The sequence below is a fragment of the Oculina patagonica genome, chromosome 3 (genome assembly GCF_052425735.1).
Source record: "Oculina patagonica isolate OP01 chromosome 3, crgOcupat, whole genome shotgun sequence".
In the NCBI taxonomy this organism is placed as follows: Eukaryota; Metazoa; Cnidaria; class Anthozoa; order Scleractinia; family Oculinidae; genus Oculina; species Oculina patagonica.
The window spans coordinates 15,878,173-15,892,935 of NC_135760.1; the positions used below are offsets into that span (position 1 = coordinate 15,878,173).

Consider the following 14,763-nt stretch of genomic DNA (forward strand, 5'->3'; position numbering starts at 1 on the left):
AACTGCTATAAATTCTTAATTAAAATTTTGATAATTTGCTTTTGATAACGGCGACAGGATGACGCCAAAACGTCACGTTCTTGTCTTTATATTTGTCTTAAAGGAGCTACATCACGGACAACCCATCTTGAAAAAACTGCCAAGATTTTTCAAGTTTGTCTTTCGCAATCCGTACTAATCTTCGTCAGTCAAAACCATCCTCGGTTATTTTCGAGTTTTTATTACTCCTTTGTTGTTTTTCTATGTTAGAAAACTACTATTTTATGGTTTTCTTTAATTTGGAAGTAATAAAAAAAAATGACTTCAAATATCGGAAGATCGCTCCTTTAAAATGTTTTTCTATCTTCTTTAACCAAATGAGCTAATTTGAATTTTATCCCCAAGCTGTTCACGCACTCCTTCCGTCAAATGAACCATTTGGTTTAAGTAGTTTAGCTGTAAGGACTCTCCGGATTTCTTTTCCTCAAAGACGCAACATACACGCTTACAGATACCAAACTGAGTAATCAGGTTGATAAAAACGTCTCGGCTGTAAGATAATCATGTGACAACTTTCGGAGAGTGATCAATTTTGATTTGGGAACAAAGAATTGGAAACTCTCAGAAAATTTTCTTGATTACTCGAATAAAAGGGCACTACTGCTTTGAATAATAAGAATATTTCTGTAGGAAATATTTAGCAAATACTTAGAACATGGTTTTGCAGAAAAAAATTGACTTTTCTTCAGTTGCACGCCTAGAGAGTTTTAACATGTCATGCAGTCCGCACCTAAAAGTGTTCGAAGCTTTAAGCACTCTTCCTTTTAACTTTTAAATTATAGTAAGCAAAAACTTAGAACATGATTTTTAGAAAAAACACTTGCAAGTACATTATAAATCTGTTGAAAAGTGAAATTCTTAACGATAATAAGCCCACGCCCGAATATAAGTCCTCCAGCAAAATTTGTATCTAGAAAGGTTTTTTGAACAAAAATAAGACCAGGGATTATTTTCCGAATTCTACAGCCTCCTGATGGTCAAAACGTTTTAGTCAAAGTTGAACTCAGGGCTTGACGAATAATTAAACCACTGGAGAGCCTCGTAATTGTCTTCTAACAGGCTAACTGTGAGATTCCTTTGAATACGGCGCAATCCATTCACTGGCTTATACCCCAATACATTCATGACGCGCTCACAGTAATGCTCTATGACCGCAATGGTCTTAGGACCAACTTTCCAGCGCCATCTTTCGGCCCCTTCGCGCGAGTCTTGTCTCCATCGCGCGGCTTTTTGCTCGCTTTCCGTTTCAGGCAAATGAGACGCTAGATAAAGCCACTTTTTCAAATTCTCGTCCATTGAAAGCCCAGCAAACTTTAACAAACTTGGCAATGTTTTTAAAGGATCGGCTGCTAAATCTTCATAACGTAACAACATAAAACGCGACTTTTCTAGAGACCCCAAGGATCGGACGATGTTCAAGTTTATTTCTGTCGCGCTGCAAATCTTTTGGCTAAAACTCTGCGTACCGTTTAACGCCTTTCTATCTTCGTCGCCGTAAAATCCAACAGCTCTTGAAGACGGGATGATTCCTCGCGGGTCACGCACCAAAAACAGAAACTTACATTCGAACTGATCCGCGGAGCCGCAAATCTCTATCAACTGTTTTAAGTTTTGTTCAGGCATCCTTGTTATTAACACTTTTACAACGGTCATACTGTATTTATTTTTACACGTCTCCTCAATTGTTTTCTGATCAAGCGGAGGACAACTCTCCAAAGTCCATCGCGGATCCGTTGCGTTGTAAGGACAGAACGGCGGAGAAAGAAGTGAAAGACTCTTCATCGGATTGTAATTTTCTGGGTACTTGTGGCGATAATATGATTGTAGGTCTTCTACGTGCGCGGGAGAAACAAAATTGCACTGAAAAACACCTTGCATCCATCTATAGGCGATTTCTTGGTATTTCTTGTTGTAAGGTGCTTGGTTCCCGAGAAGTCGTTCTACTGTTTGATAAGGCTCAAACAGATAAAACACTGAAGGGTGATGGTTGAAAATATTTCCAAGAAACGTTGATCCTGACCGACCATGAGCCACAATAATCAGATTTAGTCGCTTCTTGTTCGCCCCGCCTGCAGTTGCGCGTAATTGCAATTCTTCTTCTTCGTGAAATTTTGTTGCTTGTACTTTCAGCTCTTCTTTAAACTCGAATTCGTTTTGATTCTGTTTGATGACGCTGGGACGTTTGCTCATCACTACACTTACAACTAAAACGACGATCGACAGTAAAATTGAACACAGGAATATCAAGCGGAAACTAAACCAGCACATACGCTTTCGACTCAATCGACCCAGTAAGAACCTCATGTCTGTACAACTGTACAGTTACCAGCTAATCCTATACGACAAATCTTAAAGAAATACCACGCAGCCAATATAAATCTATCGACTGCACGTTTGTTCTTTACACAAGCTAAGAGAGCAAAAGGCAATTTAATATACCAGATTCTCGATGAGAATTTTCAGAATCCATGCCAACTAAATCTGTTGACCGTTCCAAATTTTGATTTGACATTTTTGATCTTTCAAGAGGCGATGAAATCAAAGAAGCCGCGTCACATGAAAGCAAACTTTCAAAACTGTAAACTAAAGATTGTTTGTAAACTTCCACAAGCAAGTCAGTCTCGTATATATCTGCTAAACGTTATTCATAACAAACGAGGAATTTTTATTTCGTTTAAATGGTCATTTATTAGTTTAAACAAGGACGTTTAGAAAGCTAAATACAGGCTAAACCATTAACACCTTTTCTCAATATTCATGTTCAATAGCGAAGCGCGCGAGGTCTAAAAATAGAATGCAAATGAATATAACCGCCACGAGGTTAAAAAACATCAGCGTGTTCTGAGGGAAATAGAAGGAATCTAGGCGAAGTTTTTGTTTTATATAAGTATTTATGGAATACCGGCTGCTTTAGAAAGTGTTTCAGGAAAATCGTTCGCCATTTCGGTTTGTTTGTCTGAGTCGTGACGTCACTCACACGTTTCGCTGTAGGGAGCTTTGGCAAACGACAGCAACGTGAACGCGGAGAACGCCAAACAAAAGGTTCAGTGGGCAGAATATTAACTCTGCACGTGCGTTTTAAATCTTTGTACATTTCTTGGCCGTTCTCTGCGAAACGACAACGTGAAATGACCAAATTCTGCGTATTTTGGTGATCGTGAACGACGACGGCTAAATTTTCAATTTTTCTATTTGGAGCTGGACACTCTCTTTACATGTTAAGCTAGATGTTGTTCCTAAACCAATAGATACACTGGGCGAATGTATCTGGATAATCGCGATATTCTCGAGTAAAAACATCTTTTTTCAATAGGCATTGACCTTGGCGTTGCCGCCGTCAATAAGACGTGATGAAAAATCCTAGCTTGTATCACACGAGTCACCTGGTCATTTAGGTAACCAAACAATTCAGGTATTTTATCTCGAACAAAATATATATATATACTAAAACAGTCGCGCGCGCTGATTGGCTACTCAAACTCGGAATATCCTTTGCTATTCACCTCCGAGCAACGCGCGCGAGAAAGTTGTAATCTTTGAAGGGGAAAAACTAGTAAAAAATCATTCTTTCGGGCTATATTATCTTACTGTTTTAGGATATACTAAAACAACTATTCACCTCAGTGTAGGTGCCTAGTGGTGGGTATTTATCTATTTATCTATCGGTGAATAGTTATTATCTATTCGTTTTTAGTCTGTTCTCTACTTGCAGCACGTGACCAAAGTGAGGGAACCAATGAAATTGCCAAATTGTCCACAGTAGCTGCCATAACAGCCAATAGAGCTGCTTCCAAATTTCGCCGAGTTCACAAACTGTGAATGGGACGAGTAGAGATACAGGGACTTAAGATGTCCCTCATGGCGTCTAAAACCTTCTGGGCACCGGCCATTTGCCATAATGCAGAATTTCCCTTCGGGCCATTCTGTGGAAAGATAAAAAAGGCGGTAAAACTTTTGGTCATTTTCGAACCCAGAGCCCTTGATTTCTTTCCACGGACACAAAAAGAACAGGATTGGGCCCGAATACATTTCAGTTCGTTCGCATTCTCGTCCTCAGAGTCGCTTGTCCCTCTTAGCAGGCTGAAATTGGGGCACTAGGAACAAGTGGCCCTAGGGACACATGATTTGATTGGCTAGATTTTTAAAGGAGCAATGTCACGGTATTTTAAGTCATTTTTCTGATTACTTTTTAAATTGAAGGAAACCTCAAAATAATAGTTTTCTAAGGTAAAAAACAGGCTCGTTCGGCGACAAGAGCTTGCTCACTTTATATGCTAGAGAGAGTTGAGAATTTGTCACCGAACGAGCCTTTCTCGTCCCCAGAGTCGCTTGTTCATTTTAGCCGGCAGAGCGTTTTCACAACAAACAAGTGGCTCTGGAGATACATGATTTGATTGACTGGATTTTAACAAAAGGAACAGCCAATCAATTGAACCCTTTTTAAATTTCTTTGTTATACGAAAGTCTGAAACGGTTGATCTGATTGGCTAGATTTGAAACTCCCTTTGTTGACAACGCATCTTGAAAAAACTGGCAAGTTTTTTCAAGTTTTTCATTCGTTATCTGTCTTAACCTTCGTCAGTCGAAACCATCTTTGGTTATTTTCGGGATTTTATTACTGTGTCGGTGTTTTTTACCTTAGAAAACTATTATTTTGAGGTTTCCTTCAATTTGAAAGTAATCAGAAAAATGACTTAAAATATCGTGACATTGCTCCTTTAAAAATCTAGCCAATCAAATCATGTGTCCCTAGAGCTACTTGTTCCTAGTGCCCCAATTTCAGCCTGCTAAGAGGGACAAGCGACTCTGAGGACGAGAATGCGAACGAACTGAAATGGCTAGACCTCGGGTTTTAATTTAACTTATTTTACCTTCCTTGCTTGACGCAGTTTCTGCCTGAACGTAGTTTACAGAGCCTCGTAACGCCTTCATATCTTCTTCCAACTTTGCAATTCTATCCAAGAGTTTTTTCTCCGTGTCATCAATTTCCTCCTCGTTTTCCTCCGTTTTCTCTTGCAGACTTTTAATGTCCTTCTCAAACTTTATCGATGTTTGCGACCATACAGCGGCCAGTTCGTTTACGTGGTTGATAGTTTTATTCAACTTCTTCGTTACGTTGTAAATCAGTTTCGACTGATTGGCGATCTTGTCAAACACTTGTTTGAATTCTTTCTCGTTACCAGTGCCTTTGATAACGCTAGAGACTTGATTGCTGAGATTCTCGATGATCTGTGACTGTGCTTGCACCAGATTTGTCACAGTCTCAACGTTGTTGGAAAGCGCGTTCAACTGAGGACAGAAAATAAGATTATGAAAACGTGTTCTTTAGGGATAAATTTCCGGAGGAGACGCAAGTAGTCGCAAGTTTAGTATTGAACTTGCGTACAGACTTGGGTTGGCTGGCCAAACGGACTCGCAAGTTTACTTTCAAGTGCACGTAAGTTGTCAAAAAGCCATTTCAAAACGCCATACTGCGTGCGCTGCAATTATTTAAGTACTTGAAGTAAACAGCAAGACTTGAGTTGACTTGCGGCGTTGGGTGTCCAAGCAATGAAAAACTTGAGTTGACATCTCGACGAAAGTGAACGCAAGTCATCGCAGCTGGAAGTCAACGTAAGTGCATGCAAGTCCTGGCCAAAGTTGAAGACTTGCGTCTACACACGTCTCCGTTTGACCAGGCCTTAAGGGAGCTACATTGTATGTCATGGTAATTTAAGTTACTTTTTTGATTACTTTCAAATTGAAAAAACCCCTCAAAATAATAGTTTTACAACGTAGGGAAACAGCAACGCAGAAATAAAAAGCCAAAAATAACCAAGGATGGTTTTGACTGACGAAGATTAAGACGGATTACGAATGTCAAACTTGAAAAAAACTTGCCAATTTCTTTCAAAATGCGTTGTCCGTAACAAAGCTCCTTTAAAAGGGTAGACGTGCCATTTGGCTCAGCCAATGGGAATTAAGGACGCAGCTCCTATCAGATAACGCACTCACCATTTCTTTATCAGCCTCATTTTGACCGCTTCCCTCGTTACCGTAGAGAACAATAGCTGTTTAAAAACAAAGGACACGAGCAGGTTACAGTTTCAAGTGGAAAGCCAACTCAATTATTCACGACACGCTGGGATCTCTTAGTGTGAAACTTTTGAAGGAAATGCTCCATACAAAAATAACTGAAATTCAAAATAAACTAATCTACCAAGGGAAAAGTCAAGTTATATTTAGAGGCTATTTCAGTTGCTAAGTGTTTATTTTGTTTATTTACGTTTGGATAAAAATTGACGTTGTGTAACTTGAAGGTAATAAACGGGTATACAAATTGTTTTCGCAGAGAAATAATTGCTCTTCACCAAGCGACATTCTCTGTAGTAAGATATAAGGCGTTGATTTGTGATAGAAATTTCACCAACGTATGTGCAATCCGCCATATTAAAATTGGTAATCTTCTTGTTGCTCTTATAAAACGCTCTCTTCGACTCGATACAACAAGTGTAACTTCATTACAAAAATAGAGTTTTAGTTCAACTTACCTGACTGGTGTGGTTTCGGATGGTACATAATCACGTGCTTTTTATCACCTTTGCCGTTTGGATTTTGCCCTGATGATTTCAAGACGCACAGTGCTAAAACTAAAAGCTTGAGTTTCCGAAAGTATTTCATATTCATCTTGGATTTTTTATGCTTTCAGTGCTTTATAGAGACGAGCAGAAATCGTAATTCTTTGAACGGAGCAAGTGTATCTATTTTGTCAAACAATCAAGAACTTGCTGGCGCGTGTAATGCGTCAGATACTGTTTGAACAAAAGCAGGTATCGAAATTGAAAAATCCCGCTTGAATACGCCCACTTAGACGGGCTTCCTGATTACAATTTTATAGGTTGAAATTCTAGATCTGTCTTGGAAATTGACCTAGTATAAACATGACCTGTTACAAATAGGCTTCTAAAATCAGGAAATTATATAATACAAAAAGATGCTTTTTATTAAAAGTTACTGAAATTTAAAAAGTTTCGGCTCTGAAAAGAAGTTTGTCGAGGCATTTTCCCGAGAATGTTAAAGTTGGTTTTCGTTTCTAAGGTCAGTTCATACTATTTCTATCACAACAAAAAACTTTTTTCTTGGTAACACCAAAAACGTGCAAAACTTCTAGGATGCATCTCTCTTCGTTGCCATAAATGACGAACTTTTCCATCAGGCTCTAGGAATTTGGGTTATAGGGGGTATAATTGATTGACCACATAGGCCAGGGAAGTGGTAAAACGGACTTCACCCCCCACCACCCCCCAAATCGACTATTGGCAAACTCGTAATCTGATTGGCCAAACAAGCAACTTCTATCGATCAATGGAAAGCCTTTACGGACAGGGTCTTTTCGTGCAGTAGTGCGCTATAGAAATCGAAAAGAAAACTCGAGCTCGCGCTGATTATTTTCAGGCATCATTGCCCAATTACCTCCCTCCCCTCAACCAATCACTATGTGTTTTTTTAGGCATCATTGAGATACTAACGAGGCTAAAGGGTCATTCTGCACTGTGTTCACTGATGTATTGACCCTTTCGCCTCGTTCGCATACCTTTTTAACAAAAGAATATATTATCGCTGGCTCAACTGCAACAATAGCTATTGCAAATTTTCCAGGCATCATTGCCCAATTGCCCCTCCTCCCCCACCCCACAACCAATCACGATACGTTTATTGCTCCGTAAGCCACTCCGAGGTGCAGGCAGGTGAACCAGACAGACAAGTTATTAACGTTAATTCACATTTCTATTATAACTGACGTAATGTATTTAAGCTGGCATAAGATCTTCGCAGTTATAACTAGCAGTTTAAAGTAAACCTGACGAATGATATGACACGTATACAGAAGTAAGGGGATATTTTGACGTTTTGGTCTTCAGATAACTATTACTTGGGCAAATCGTATCTAATCGTGTTTAAAAACCAACTCCAAGCGGCCATGATATCTCATTCCACTTGGAAACAAGGCTTTGACATTACGTATTTATTCAAACTGACGTCAGATATAGTTTCCTGTTACTCAGCGGAAATCAAGTTATGATTGGTCTTTGTCCCTCCTTGGTCTTTGTCCCTCTTTGTCCCTCCTTTGTCCCTCCACTTGGAAACAAGGCTTTGACATTACGTATTTATTCAAACTGACGTCAGATATAGTTTCCTGTTACTCAGCGGAAATCAAGTTATGATTGGTCTTTGTCCCTCCTTGCGCCTCGTTGAGGACCAACATAATTCGTCAAGGACTATGGTGCAAGTTGAAGGTGAACTTTGCAATCTCGTGCCCAGAGCCCGCGTTTCTTTTGTTCAGCACCAAGAACGCGGACTCTGGCCGGCCAAGTCCGATTTTTGAGCATGCGCAGAATGCTCATTACCAATCAGCTTTGAGCGAATAATATCAGAGTCTGAGCACAACGAACAGAAGTCCGTGAATCAAGGACTTTCAAATTGGACTTAGCCAGAGTACGCGTGAAAAAGCGGGTTTTGGGGATGAGATTGGGAACTGTGAAGCAAATCGATGACTTTATCAGGGTTGGTACAGCAGAAGTATGGTCATGAGGAGAGGGAATATTCTAAGGGAAACTTCAAATTCTTGAGGTCGCTTTCGCAAGCCGTTTCACATTTCTCCCATTCCACTGTCATAATTGAATGGCTTTCTGATATTTCCTTCGTTTTCCTGTCGCCTGAAAGCAGTACTTTAAGGTTTCAATCGATGGTAAAACTAGTTAAGTGTGGTGTCTCCAATGCAGTGGCGTAGTTCCTTTATAAGATTGCAGTGTATCAGAAGTAAGAGGACATATTGTATTCTTTAAAAATTTAAATCGAAACGTCCTCCACACGTTTGCGTTCATTGGGGAAAGGTATCAGCATTCCTTCTTGACAATGTTTCATTAGTGCAGCCTTTAACGCCTGAAACACAGTGAACAAAATACACAGTGTTACGTGAACTTGAAACGCTACGCTTGAAAGGTCTAGATAGTATTGAAATCCACAATGAACCAAGTGTTTCCAGTTGCTGGCAGAGGCAGTGGGGGGAACAAGAACCTGACAACTTACCTCATTTTTGGCACTGAGCTTATTATAACTTGAAGCTGAAAGAAAAAAACACAACAGGTTATACAAAACACAATTTCTCTACAATGTAAACCACCACACCTACACGGCACTTTGCTGTGCAGTACACAGAGGTTGCAATGTTTCAAGCATCTTTTCTCCCCAATTGTCTCAAAAATAAGGAAATGTGATTCACATACATGTACTGTGTCCTGAGAGAGAACAGACAAACTCTGCTGAAACGGTTACAGAAAATTGCACCATGAAAAAGGGTTTCTAAGGCCCCATTTCATGTAAGCATGTATTTTAGTCATTTTTATTCAAACACGATTAAACTTGCTGCAACCATTTCTGTTGCAGGCCAACTTGTTGTAATTCAGCTATTATTTTAAACTATTTTGATAAAGCTCAAAATTTTTACAAAGTCACCTTAGCTATCATGTTTTGTACTGTACCTTCTGCGATCATTTTATCTCCAGAGAAAACACCCACTACGTAGATTGGGAAATCAGTTTTGACACCACTTTCTTGGATGACTCTGAAATTAATTAATTATGAACTTATTAGTTAAACTACTAACAGCACCATGAGTCTATGTTTTATAGAAAGTCTACAAGTGCTGCATAACAAATGATTCCCAATAAATGTGTAATAAACCAATTAGAATACAAAGGAAATCCATATAACCGGTGTAAAACATGGGAAAAGCCGCTAAAACCAAAGAATGATTGGTTGAAATTATACAAGTTTTACTCCTTAACAATTTACAGATGTTCTATTTACCTCGCAACTGGCTTCTCTTTCCCCTGAGTAGTGAAGACATTCTCAAGGACTTTGTCAGGATATTGAAAGTAAAGAATTTTATCAAGCTCCTGTCCTTGAAGCTGAGTAATGACAAAGTCTTCCACAAATCTCCTTGTCTCCATGGGTCCCTTAAATTGAGAAATAATCATTAAATACAATTTACACAATGACATTATTTGACTACAACTGTCAGTAACCTTCAGTGTTTCTTTTTTTCATGCCGATAAGAGCAATATCACTATTTAAACCCCACTGTTTTAATTCCTGTTAAAGCTCTATTAGGCCCCTTGGGGGTTTAATTTTCTTTTTACGACATTTTGAAGGGGACTTACAAGTGATTGGGAGGGGTCGCTTATTTCAATTCCAGTGTCTTAATGCTGTTTGGTAACAAATTTTCACAAAATGGCCACAATAATAAGTAAATAAGTGAATAATGAGTGAACGAATACCTTTGCACACAAAATGATGGTAATTGGCAAGGAAGGATCACAGACCTGCATGAATTAAGTAAATTTATTGTTGAGTACCTGATCTACATAAATTGCACCAATAAATGCAAAGAATGCATCACAAATGACATCCTCCTGTCTGTAGTCTAAATGCTTCTCTTTGGAAAGATCATCTAGGTCATGCTAGAATAATAAAGAACAACAAGAACATGATTATTGCAGGATAAGCTGCAGAACACTAGTGCTGGTTTGATATTAGTAGCATGATGCTTAAATTTATGCTAACTACAACATTACAAACTTCCAATGATTAAATTAGATTGAAGGCTTACATGCACTCTCAGTGTTATGTGCATAGCAGCTTTCTATTAACATTCATCTTTTGACGTGCTAAACAAACAAGGTGGATCAAAATCCGACAAACACAGCCCACTAGCATGACCTTCTGATCTTGTGGGCTCAATTGGGTGAGACCATGCAACACCGGTATGCATCAGTTTTGATTGGCTCATTTCAAACAGCACATCGAAAGACGATGTTGAAACATGGAGGTAGAAAGGTAGCTATGCACATATCACTGAAAGCGGGTTTAAACAAGTCATGCTAGTCATCCAGGACAAGTAGATTTTCCTGCCAGGCAAGTAACTTTACTTTCTTACTTATCCAATGGACAAAGACCCAGGCAAGTCATCTTCCCACTAAACCATTAAAATAAATGCAAGCATGCAACTGCCCCAGGCAAGCAAACTTTGAGGGCTGCTTGTCCAAAAGGCAAACTACAATACAATCTTTTTTTGAGCCCTGGATTGTGGACCTTTTTTAATAGTTTTCTAACGACAAACTAAACTAAAGGTAAATGTAAATAAGAAAAGAAGAAATATCCAGTAAGAATAAAATGTGTATATTACCTCTAATCTAATGAGGTCTGGTAATGATATTAGTTTTGATATCTTTATGATGTTATTTCGTCCCAGAAGAAAATCATGAAAGCACCTGCCAAGAAGAGACAAGAAAATTTATTATTTTTCTTGATTTATTGATAATCATCATGGGCAGTGTCAATATCGTATATGAGATACCTAACTACATAGAAAACTTGCCAATGGGCACATAGTCCCCGGGGGTGACTCCCATATGAGAGTGACGGGGATGCTCGTCGTCTCGCTTAGGGGTATAAATTTCGGACTTTGGGTCTCGCTTAGGGTGTTCTGGGGAAAATGCAAGAAAATGACAATATTTTTAGCCGTCAGGGTCTCGTTTAGGGTTGCACACGAAGAAATATACAAATATAAGTTCTTTTTCTCAGAATTTTGGTATCTTTTAGGGGTCTAAAATAGCTTGAGCCACACCTAGATTGGTCTCTTTTAGGGGTTCTTTTTAAAATTTCCGACGAGCATCCCCATCCCTTTAATATGGGAGTCCCCCCGCGACATAGTCTTACTGCTAAATGAAACACCATCCCGGCAAGTGGTGCTTTTGTTAAGATAATACAAAAAGAGCTGCAATGAACTGAATACTTGTAAGAGCTTACCTTACTCCCAGGCAGGGTAGGGATGGGTATGTTGTACACAGATGATCAACGATGTATAGTGATGAAGCTGTTAACCCTGGAAACAAACAAAATACTTGGTGTTACAAAAGAAAGTGATCCAGAAATATGTCAAAGGACTATCGTAAGGACAAAATGGATATCTTGGAAAACTGCCAACATGCTGCAACATGACTATCGTTTTGTAATAAATATTCATTTATTACAAAACATTTATTTACCTGAGAGTCAAACCTCCAGAAATACATCAAAGGATTATTCCAACTTGCTGCAACATTATATCGTTTTGTAATAAATGAATATTTATGGCCACAGAGTCAAACCTCCAATTAAGTCAGTCGATGACCATTTGAACAAGAGTTATTGAGCACTAATTTCATGCAGTACTGTTAATTGCACGTGTTACAAGGTGGCCTCAGGGTTCTAGCTTACTTAAAGTCTGTGAGTGAAACCTTCAAGTGACAGCAACATGTACATGTATTGGGAAGTATTTCTGGTCAGCTGACTCTCTAGGCACTCTGGTTCAGTCAAACCTGGACCTCTCTGTGAACAGTGACGTCACCAAGAGAGGCTTGCTGTTCTCTACTCCATCCCAGGCTTCATGTGGAAAATGGGGCAAGAGAAAACGCCTAGGGACTAGGTTGCTTTCAGGTTGTACTGGTTATGATGTATAAGGTCTTACTTTAAAGAGTCTGTACAGGAAACCCCTGTTTTGACCATTTAAACAAAAAACTGTCAAGCAGTACTTTCATTAGTTAGGGAAATGCTCAAAACTATTGTACTCAGACAGGACCCACTACTCTGCAAAAAAACAAGTGGTCTCTTCATGTACTTCCTTCCCCACCTTAAAAGATGGTGTCTTGTTTGTATAGCCCCCACTCTATCAGGAGTAGAAACTAAGAAAAAGATTCAAACCTCCTTGTGCCATTTCTCCAGAAAGGCAAGCTTCATGCACACCTAATATGAAAGTCTCTTAACTCAAATTTTGAAGCCAATAAATTTTGTCCATTTGGCTAATCAGACAGGTGGTATCTTGCATAACCCCCCTACCCCTACACAAGGTGGATCCTCATCGAGTACACTTGTTATGACCACTTCCCTTAGTGGCTGACTTTTTATTCTCAGAAAGGAAAAATGAGCCTTTTTCAAATTTTGGACTCAAGTGCTCTTGTCTTAGGAGTGTTACTTTTAAGGTGAAGAAGGTTATCCACTAGTGCAAAATACTAACCTATCAGTGACAATTTTCCATTGTTCTCAGAGGTGTGAATTGATGTTTCATTATTCTGGACTGTTTCATCATTGCTAGTGTCATCATCAGTATTTTCTTGTTTGTAGGACTCATGGGTTAAAGCTGTTCTAAGAATGTTTTCATCTTGAAAAGTTAAACCTAGCCTGCTCTTGAATGCAAACAACTCTCTGTCATAGTTTTGTCTGAAGAACTCTTTTCTGTCAAAAACTCTGCAAAAGAGAAATTTGCACATCACATTAAGGCTTACATGAAATGAAGGAACTTACACAGCTAAACACACATTCTAAACAGTTCACAGTATGGACTCAAAGGGACTGATGAAAACAGTTCTGATAATACAGTGTCCTGGTAATCTTAAAATATAAAATAAATACTATTAGAACAACTGGAAAGTAAATAAATAGAAATACTGGTAATCAAACACTCAAGACAGTGTTGCTATGTTGGGGGGAGGGAAGGGGAACTCCCCTATGAAAGAGATGGGGATACTTGTCGTGTAAATTATGGAGTTTGGTCTCACTAAGTGTGTTCAGGACAAAAATGGAACGTTTTTAGCCATCTTGAAAGGTCTATTTAGGGTTCCCGGCGTGCTTTTTTTTTTTTTAAGGGGAAGGAATTTCATTTAGGGTTGCATGTGAAGAAATAAAAAACACAGTCATACTGTATTGGAGGTCCAGACTTGTTGGGCATAAAAAATGAAATCTTTTAGGGGTCCAAAAAAGCTTGAGCCACACTTAGATTGGTCTCCTTTAGGAGTTCAATTTAAATTTTCCGAAGAGCATCCTTCCTGTTCCCTTTCATATGGGTGCCCCCTCTCTAGATAGTGTTTTGTCACCAAACAACAAAAATTTCTTTTAAAAAAAGTCTGCCGTGTATTATATTTCCAGCTCAATGCCATGAAACACTGTCAGTTGTGTTGAATATTTTGCACCTTATAGGAATAAAAGTGCACTAAATTCTTGTCAGTGTACTCACAGTGGCTGGACACCTTCTCGTTTCTTAAGTTTTTCCTGTAGGTTTCTTTCACGTCTTCTTTTGTCTCTGTTGCTTCCTCTGTAATATCTTACGCCTGTAGCAAAATAAGAACCCTAACGTCGTTACATAAATTACTACATAGGCACAAAATCATGGGGTGGGTGGCGGGGAGCCGGGAGGGGTTCATGTAAGTTAGGTGTCATGCACGCTTAGAACAAATGTAGCGTTCTGGAGAACTGCAACATATTTTTCATTTCAATGATTTCAACTTGATGCTCCCTGAGAGCAAGAGAATTATTAAAATTTCGATATTGCAATGCTCTAGAATTCGGCACGTGCAGAAATGAAATGTGCCTGCCTGCATTTACGCCATTTAGGCCATATGAAAACTAATGTTCTTACCTGACACGACAGCAGCGTTGTTTATAACGTTATTTTGAGGGAAACCTTTCCAGTTTGAGCAGCATTGTCGTATTAATGAAGCACAAACTCTCAACTCGTTCAAAGCAGAGCCCGCCATACTTGATTTTTCGTAGTTACGTGGTGTAACAATCATGTAGTGGCCATTATCAGGTAACACCATCAAGACATTTTATTGAGGTTTACATGAAGTAGAACACCTTCATTAGTTC

At 39.0% G+C, this 14,763-nt stretch overlaps 3 protein-coding genes across 3 annotated transcripts; all 3 read right to left on the reverse strand.

The window, feature by feature from the left end:
* Positions 1-859: 859 nt before the first annotated feature.
* Positions 860-2,436, reverse strand: LOC144645673 (carbohydrate sulfotransferase 1-like). Its single transcript, XM_078505225.1, has one exon. The coding sequence runs from the start codon at positions 2,341-2,343 to the stop codon at positions 1,027-1,029; it is 1,317 nt and encodes a 438-aa protein (XP_078361351.1). The 5' UTR covers positions 2,344-2,436; the 3' UTR covers positions 860-1,026.
* A 271-nt stretch (positions 2,437-2,707) lies between these two features.
* On the reverse strand, positions 2,708-6,764 carry LOC144645674 (uncharacterized). The gene is made up of 4 exons (XM_078505226.1): positions 6,570-6,764; positions 6,034-6,089; positions 4,911-5,328; positions 2,708-3,962 (listed from the first exon to the last, which is right to left on the reverse strand). Exons 1-4 carry the CDS (start codon positions 6,703-6,705, stop codon positions 3,742-3,744), a joined length of 831 nt encoding a protein of 276 aa, XP_078361352.1. The 5' UTR covers positions 6,706-6,764; the 3' UTR covers positions 2,708-3,741.
* A 1,020-nt stretch (positions 6,765-7,784) lies between these two features.
* On the reverse strand, positions 7,785-14,758 carry LOC144646913 (ribonuclease 3-like). Its single transcript, XM_078506620.1, has 10 exons — positions 14,534-14,758; positions 14,132-14,225; positions 13,136-13,365; positions 11,890-11,965; positions 11,267-11,351; positions 10,437-10,541; positions 9,889-10,037; positions 9,561-9,643; positions 9,109-9,143; positions 7,785-8,961 (listed from the first exon to the last, which is right to left on the reverse strand). Exons 1-10 carry the CDS (start codon positions 14,712-14,714, stop codon positions 8,869-8,871), a joined length of 1,131 nt encoding a protein of 376 aa, XP_078362746.1. The 5' UTR covers positions 14,715-14,758; the 3' UTR covers positions 7,785-8,868.
* Between the last annotated feature and the right edge of the window lie 5 nt (positions 14,759-14,763).

Bases quoted from the DNA above. Each gene is read 5' to 3' on its own strand.
- LOC144645673 (XM_078505225.1), bottom strand. From the start codon at position 2,343: ATGAGGTTCTTACTGGGTCGATTGAGTCGAAAGCGTATGTGCTGGTTT.
- LOC144645674 (XM_078505226.1), bottom strand. From the start codon at position 6,705: ATGAATATGAAATACTTTCGGAAACTCAAGCTTTTAGTTTTAGCACTG. The intron at 6,090-6,569 runs GTAAGTTGAACT...GTTTTTAAACAG, and splicing joins TCCGAAACCACACCAGTCAG to CTATTGTTCTCTACGGTAAC. The intron at 5,329-6,033 runs GTGAGTGCGTTA...TTCTGTCCTCAG, and splicing joins ATGAGGCTGATAAAGAAATG to TTGAACGCGCTTTCCAACAA.
- LOC144646913 (XM_078506620.1), bottom strand. From the start codon at position 14,714: ATGGTGTTACCTGATAATGGCCACTACATGATTGTTACACCACGTAAC. The intron at 11,966-13,135 runs GTTAGTATTTTG...GTTTGTTTCCAG, and splicing joins TGGAAAATTGTCACTGATAG to GGTTAACAGCTTCATCACTA. The intron at 9,644-9,888 runs GTAAATAGAACA...AATTAATTTCAG, and splicing joins AAAGAGAAGCCAGTTGCGAG to AGTCATCCAAGAAAGTGGTG.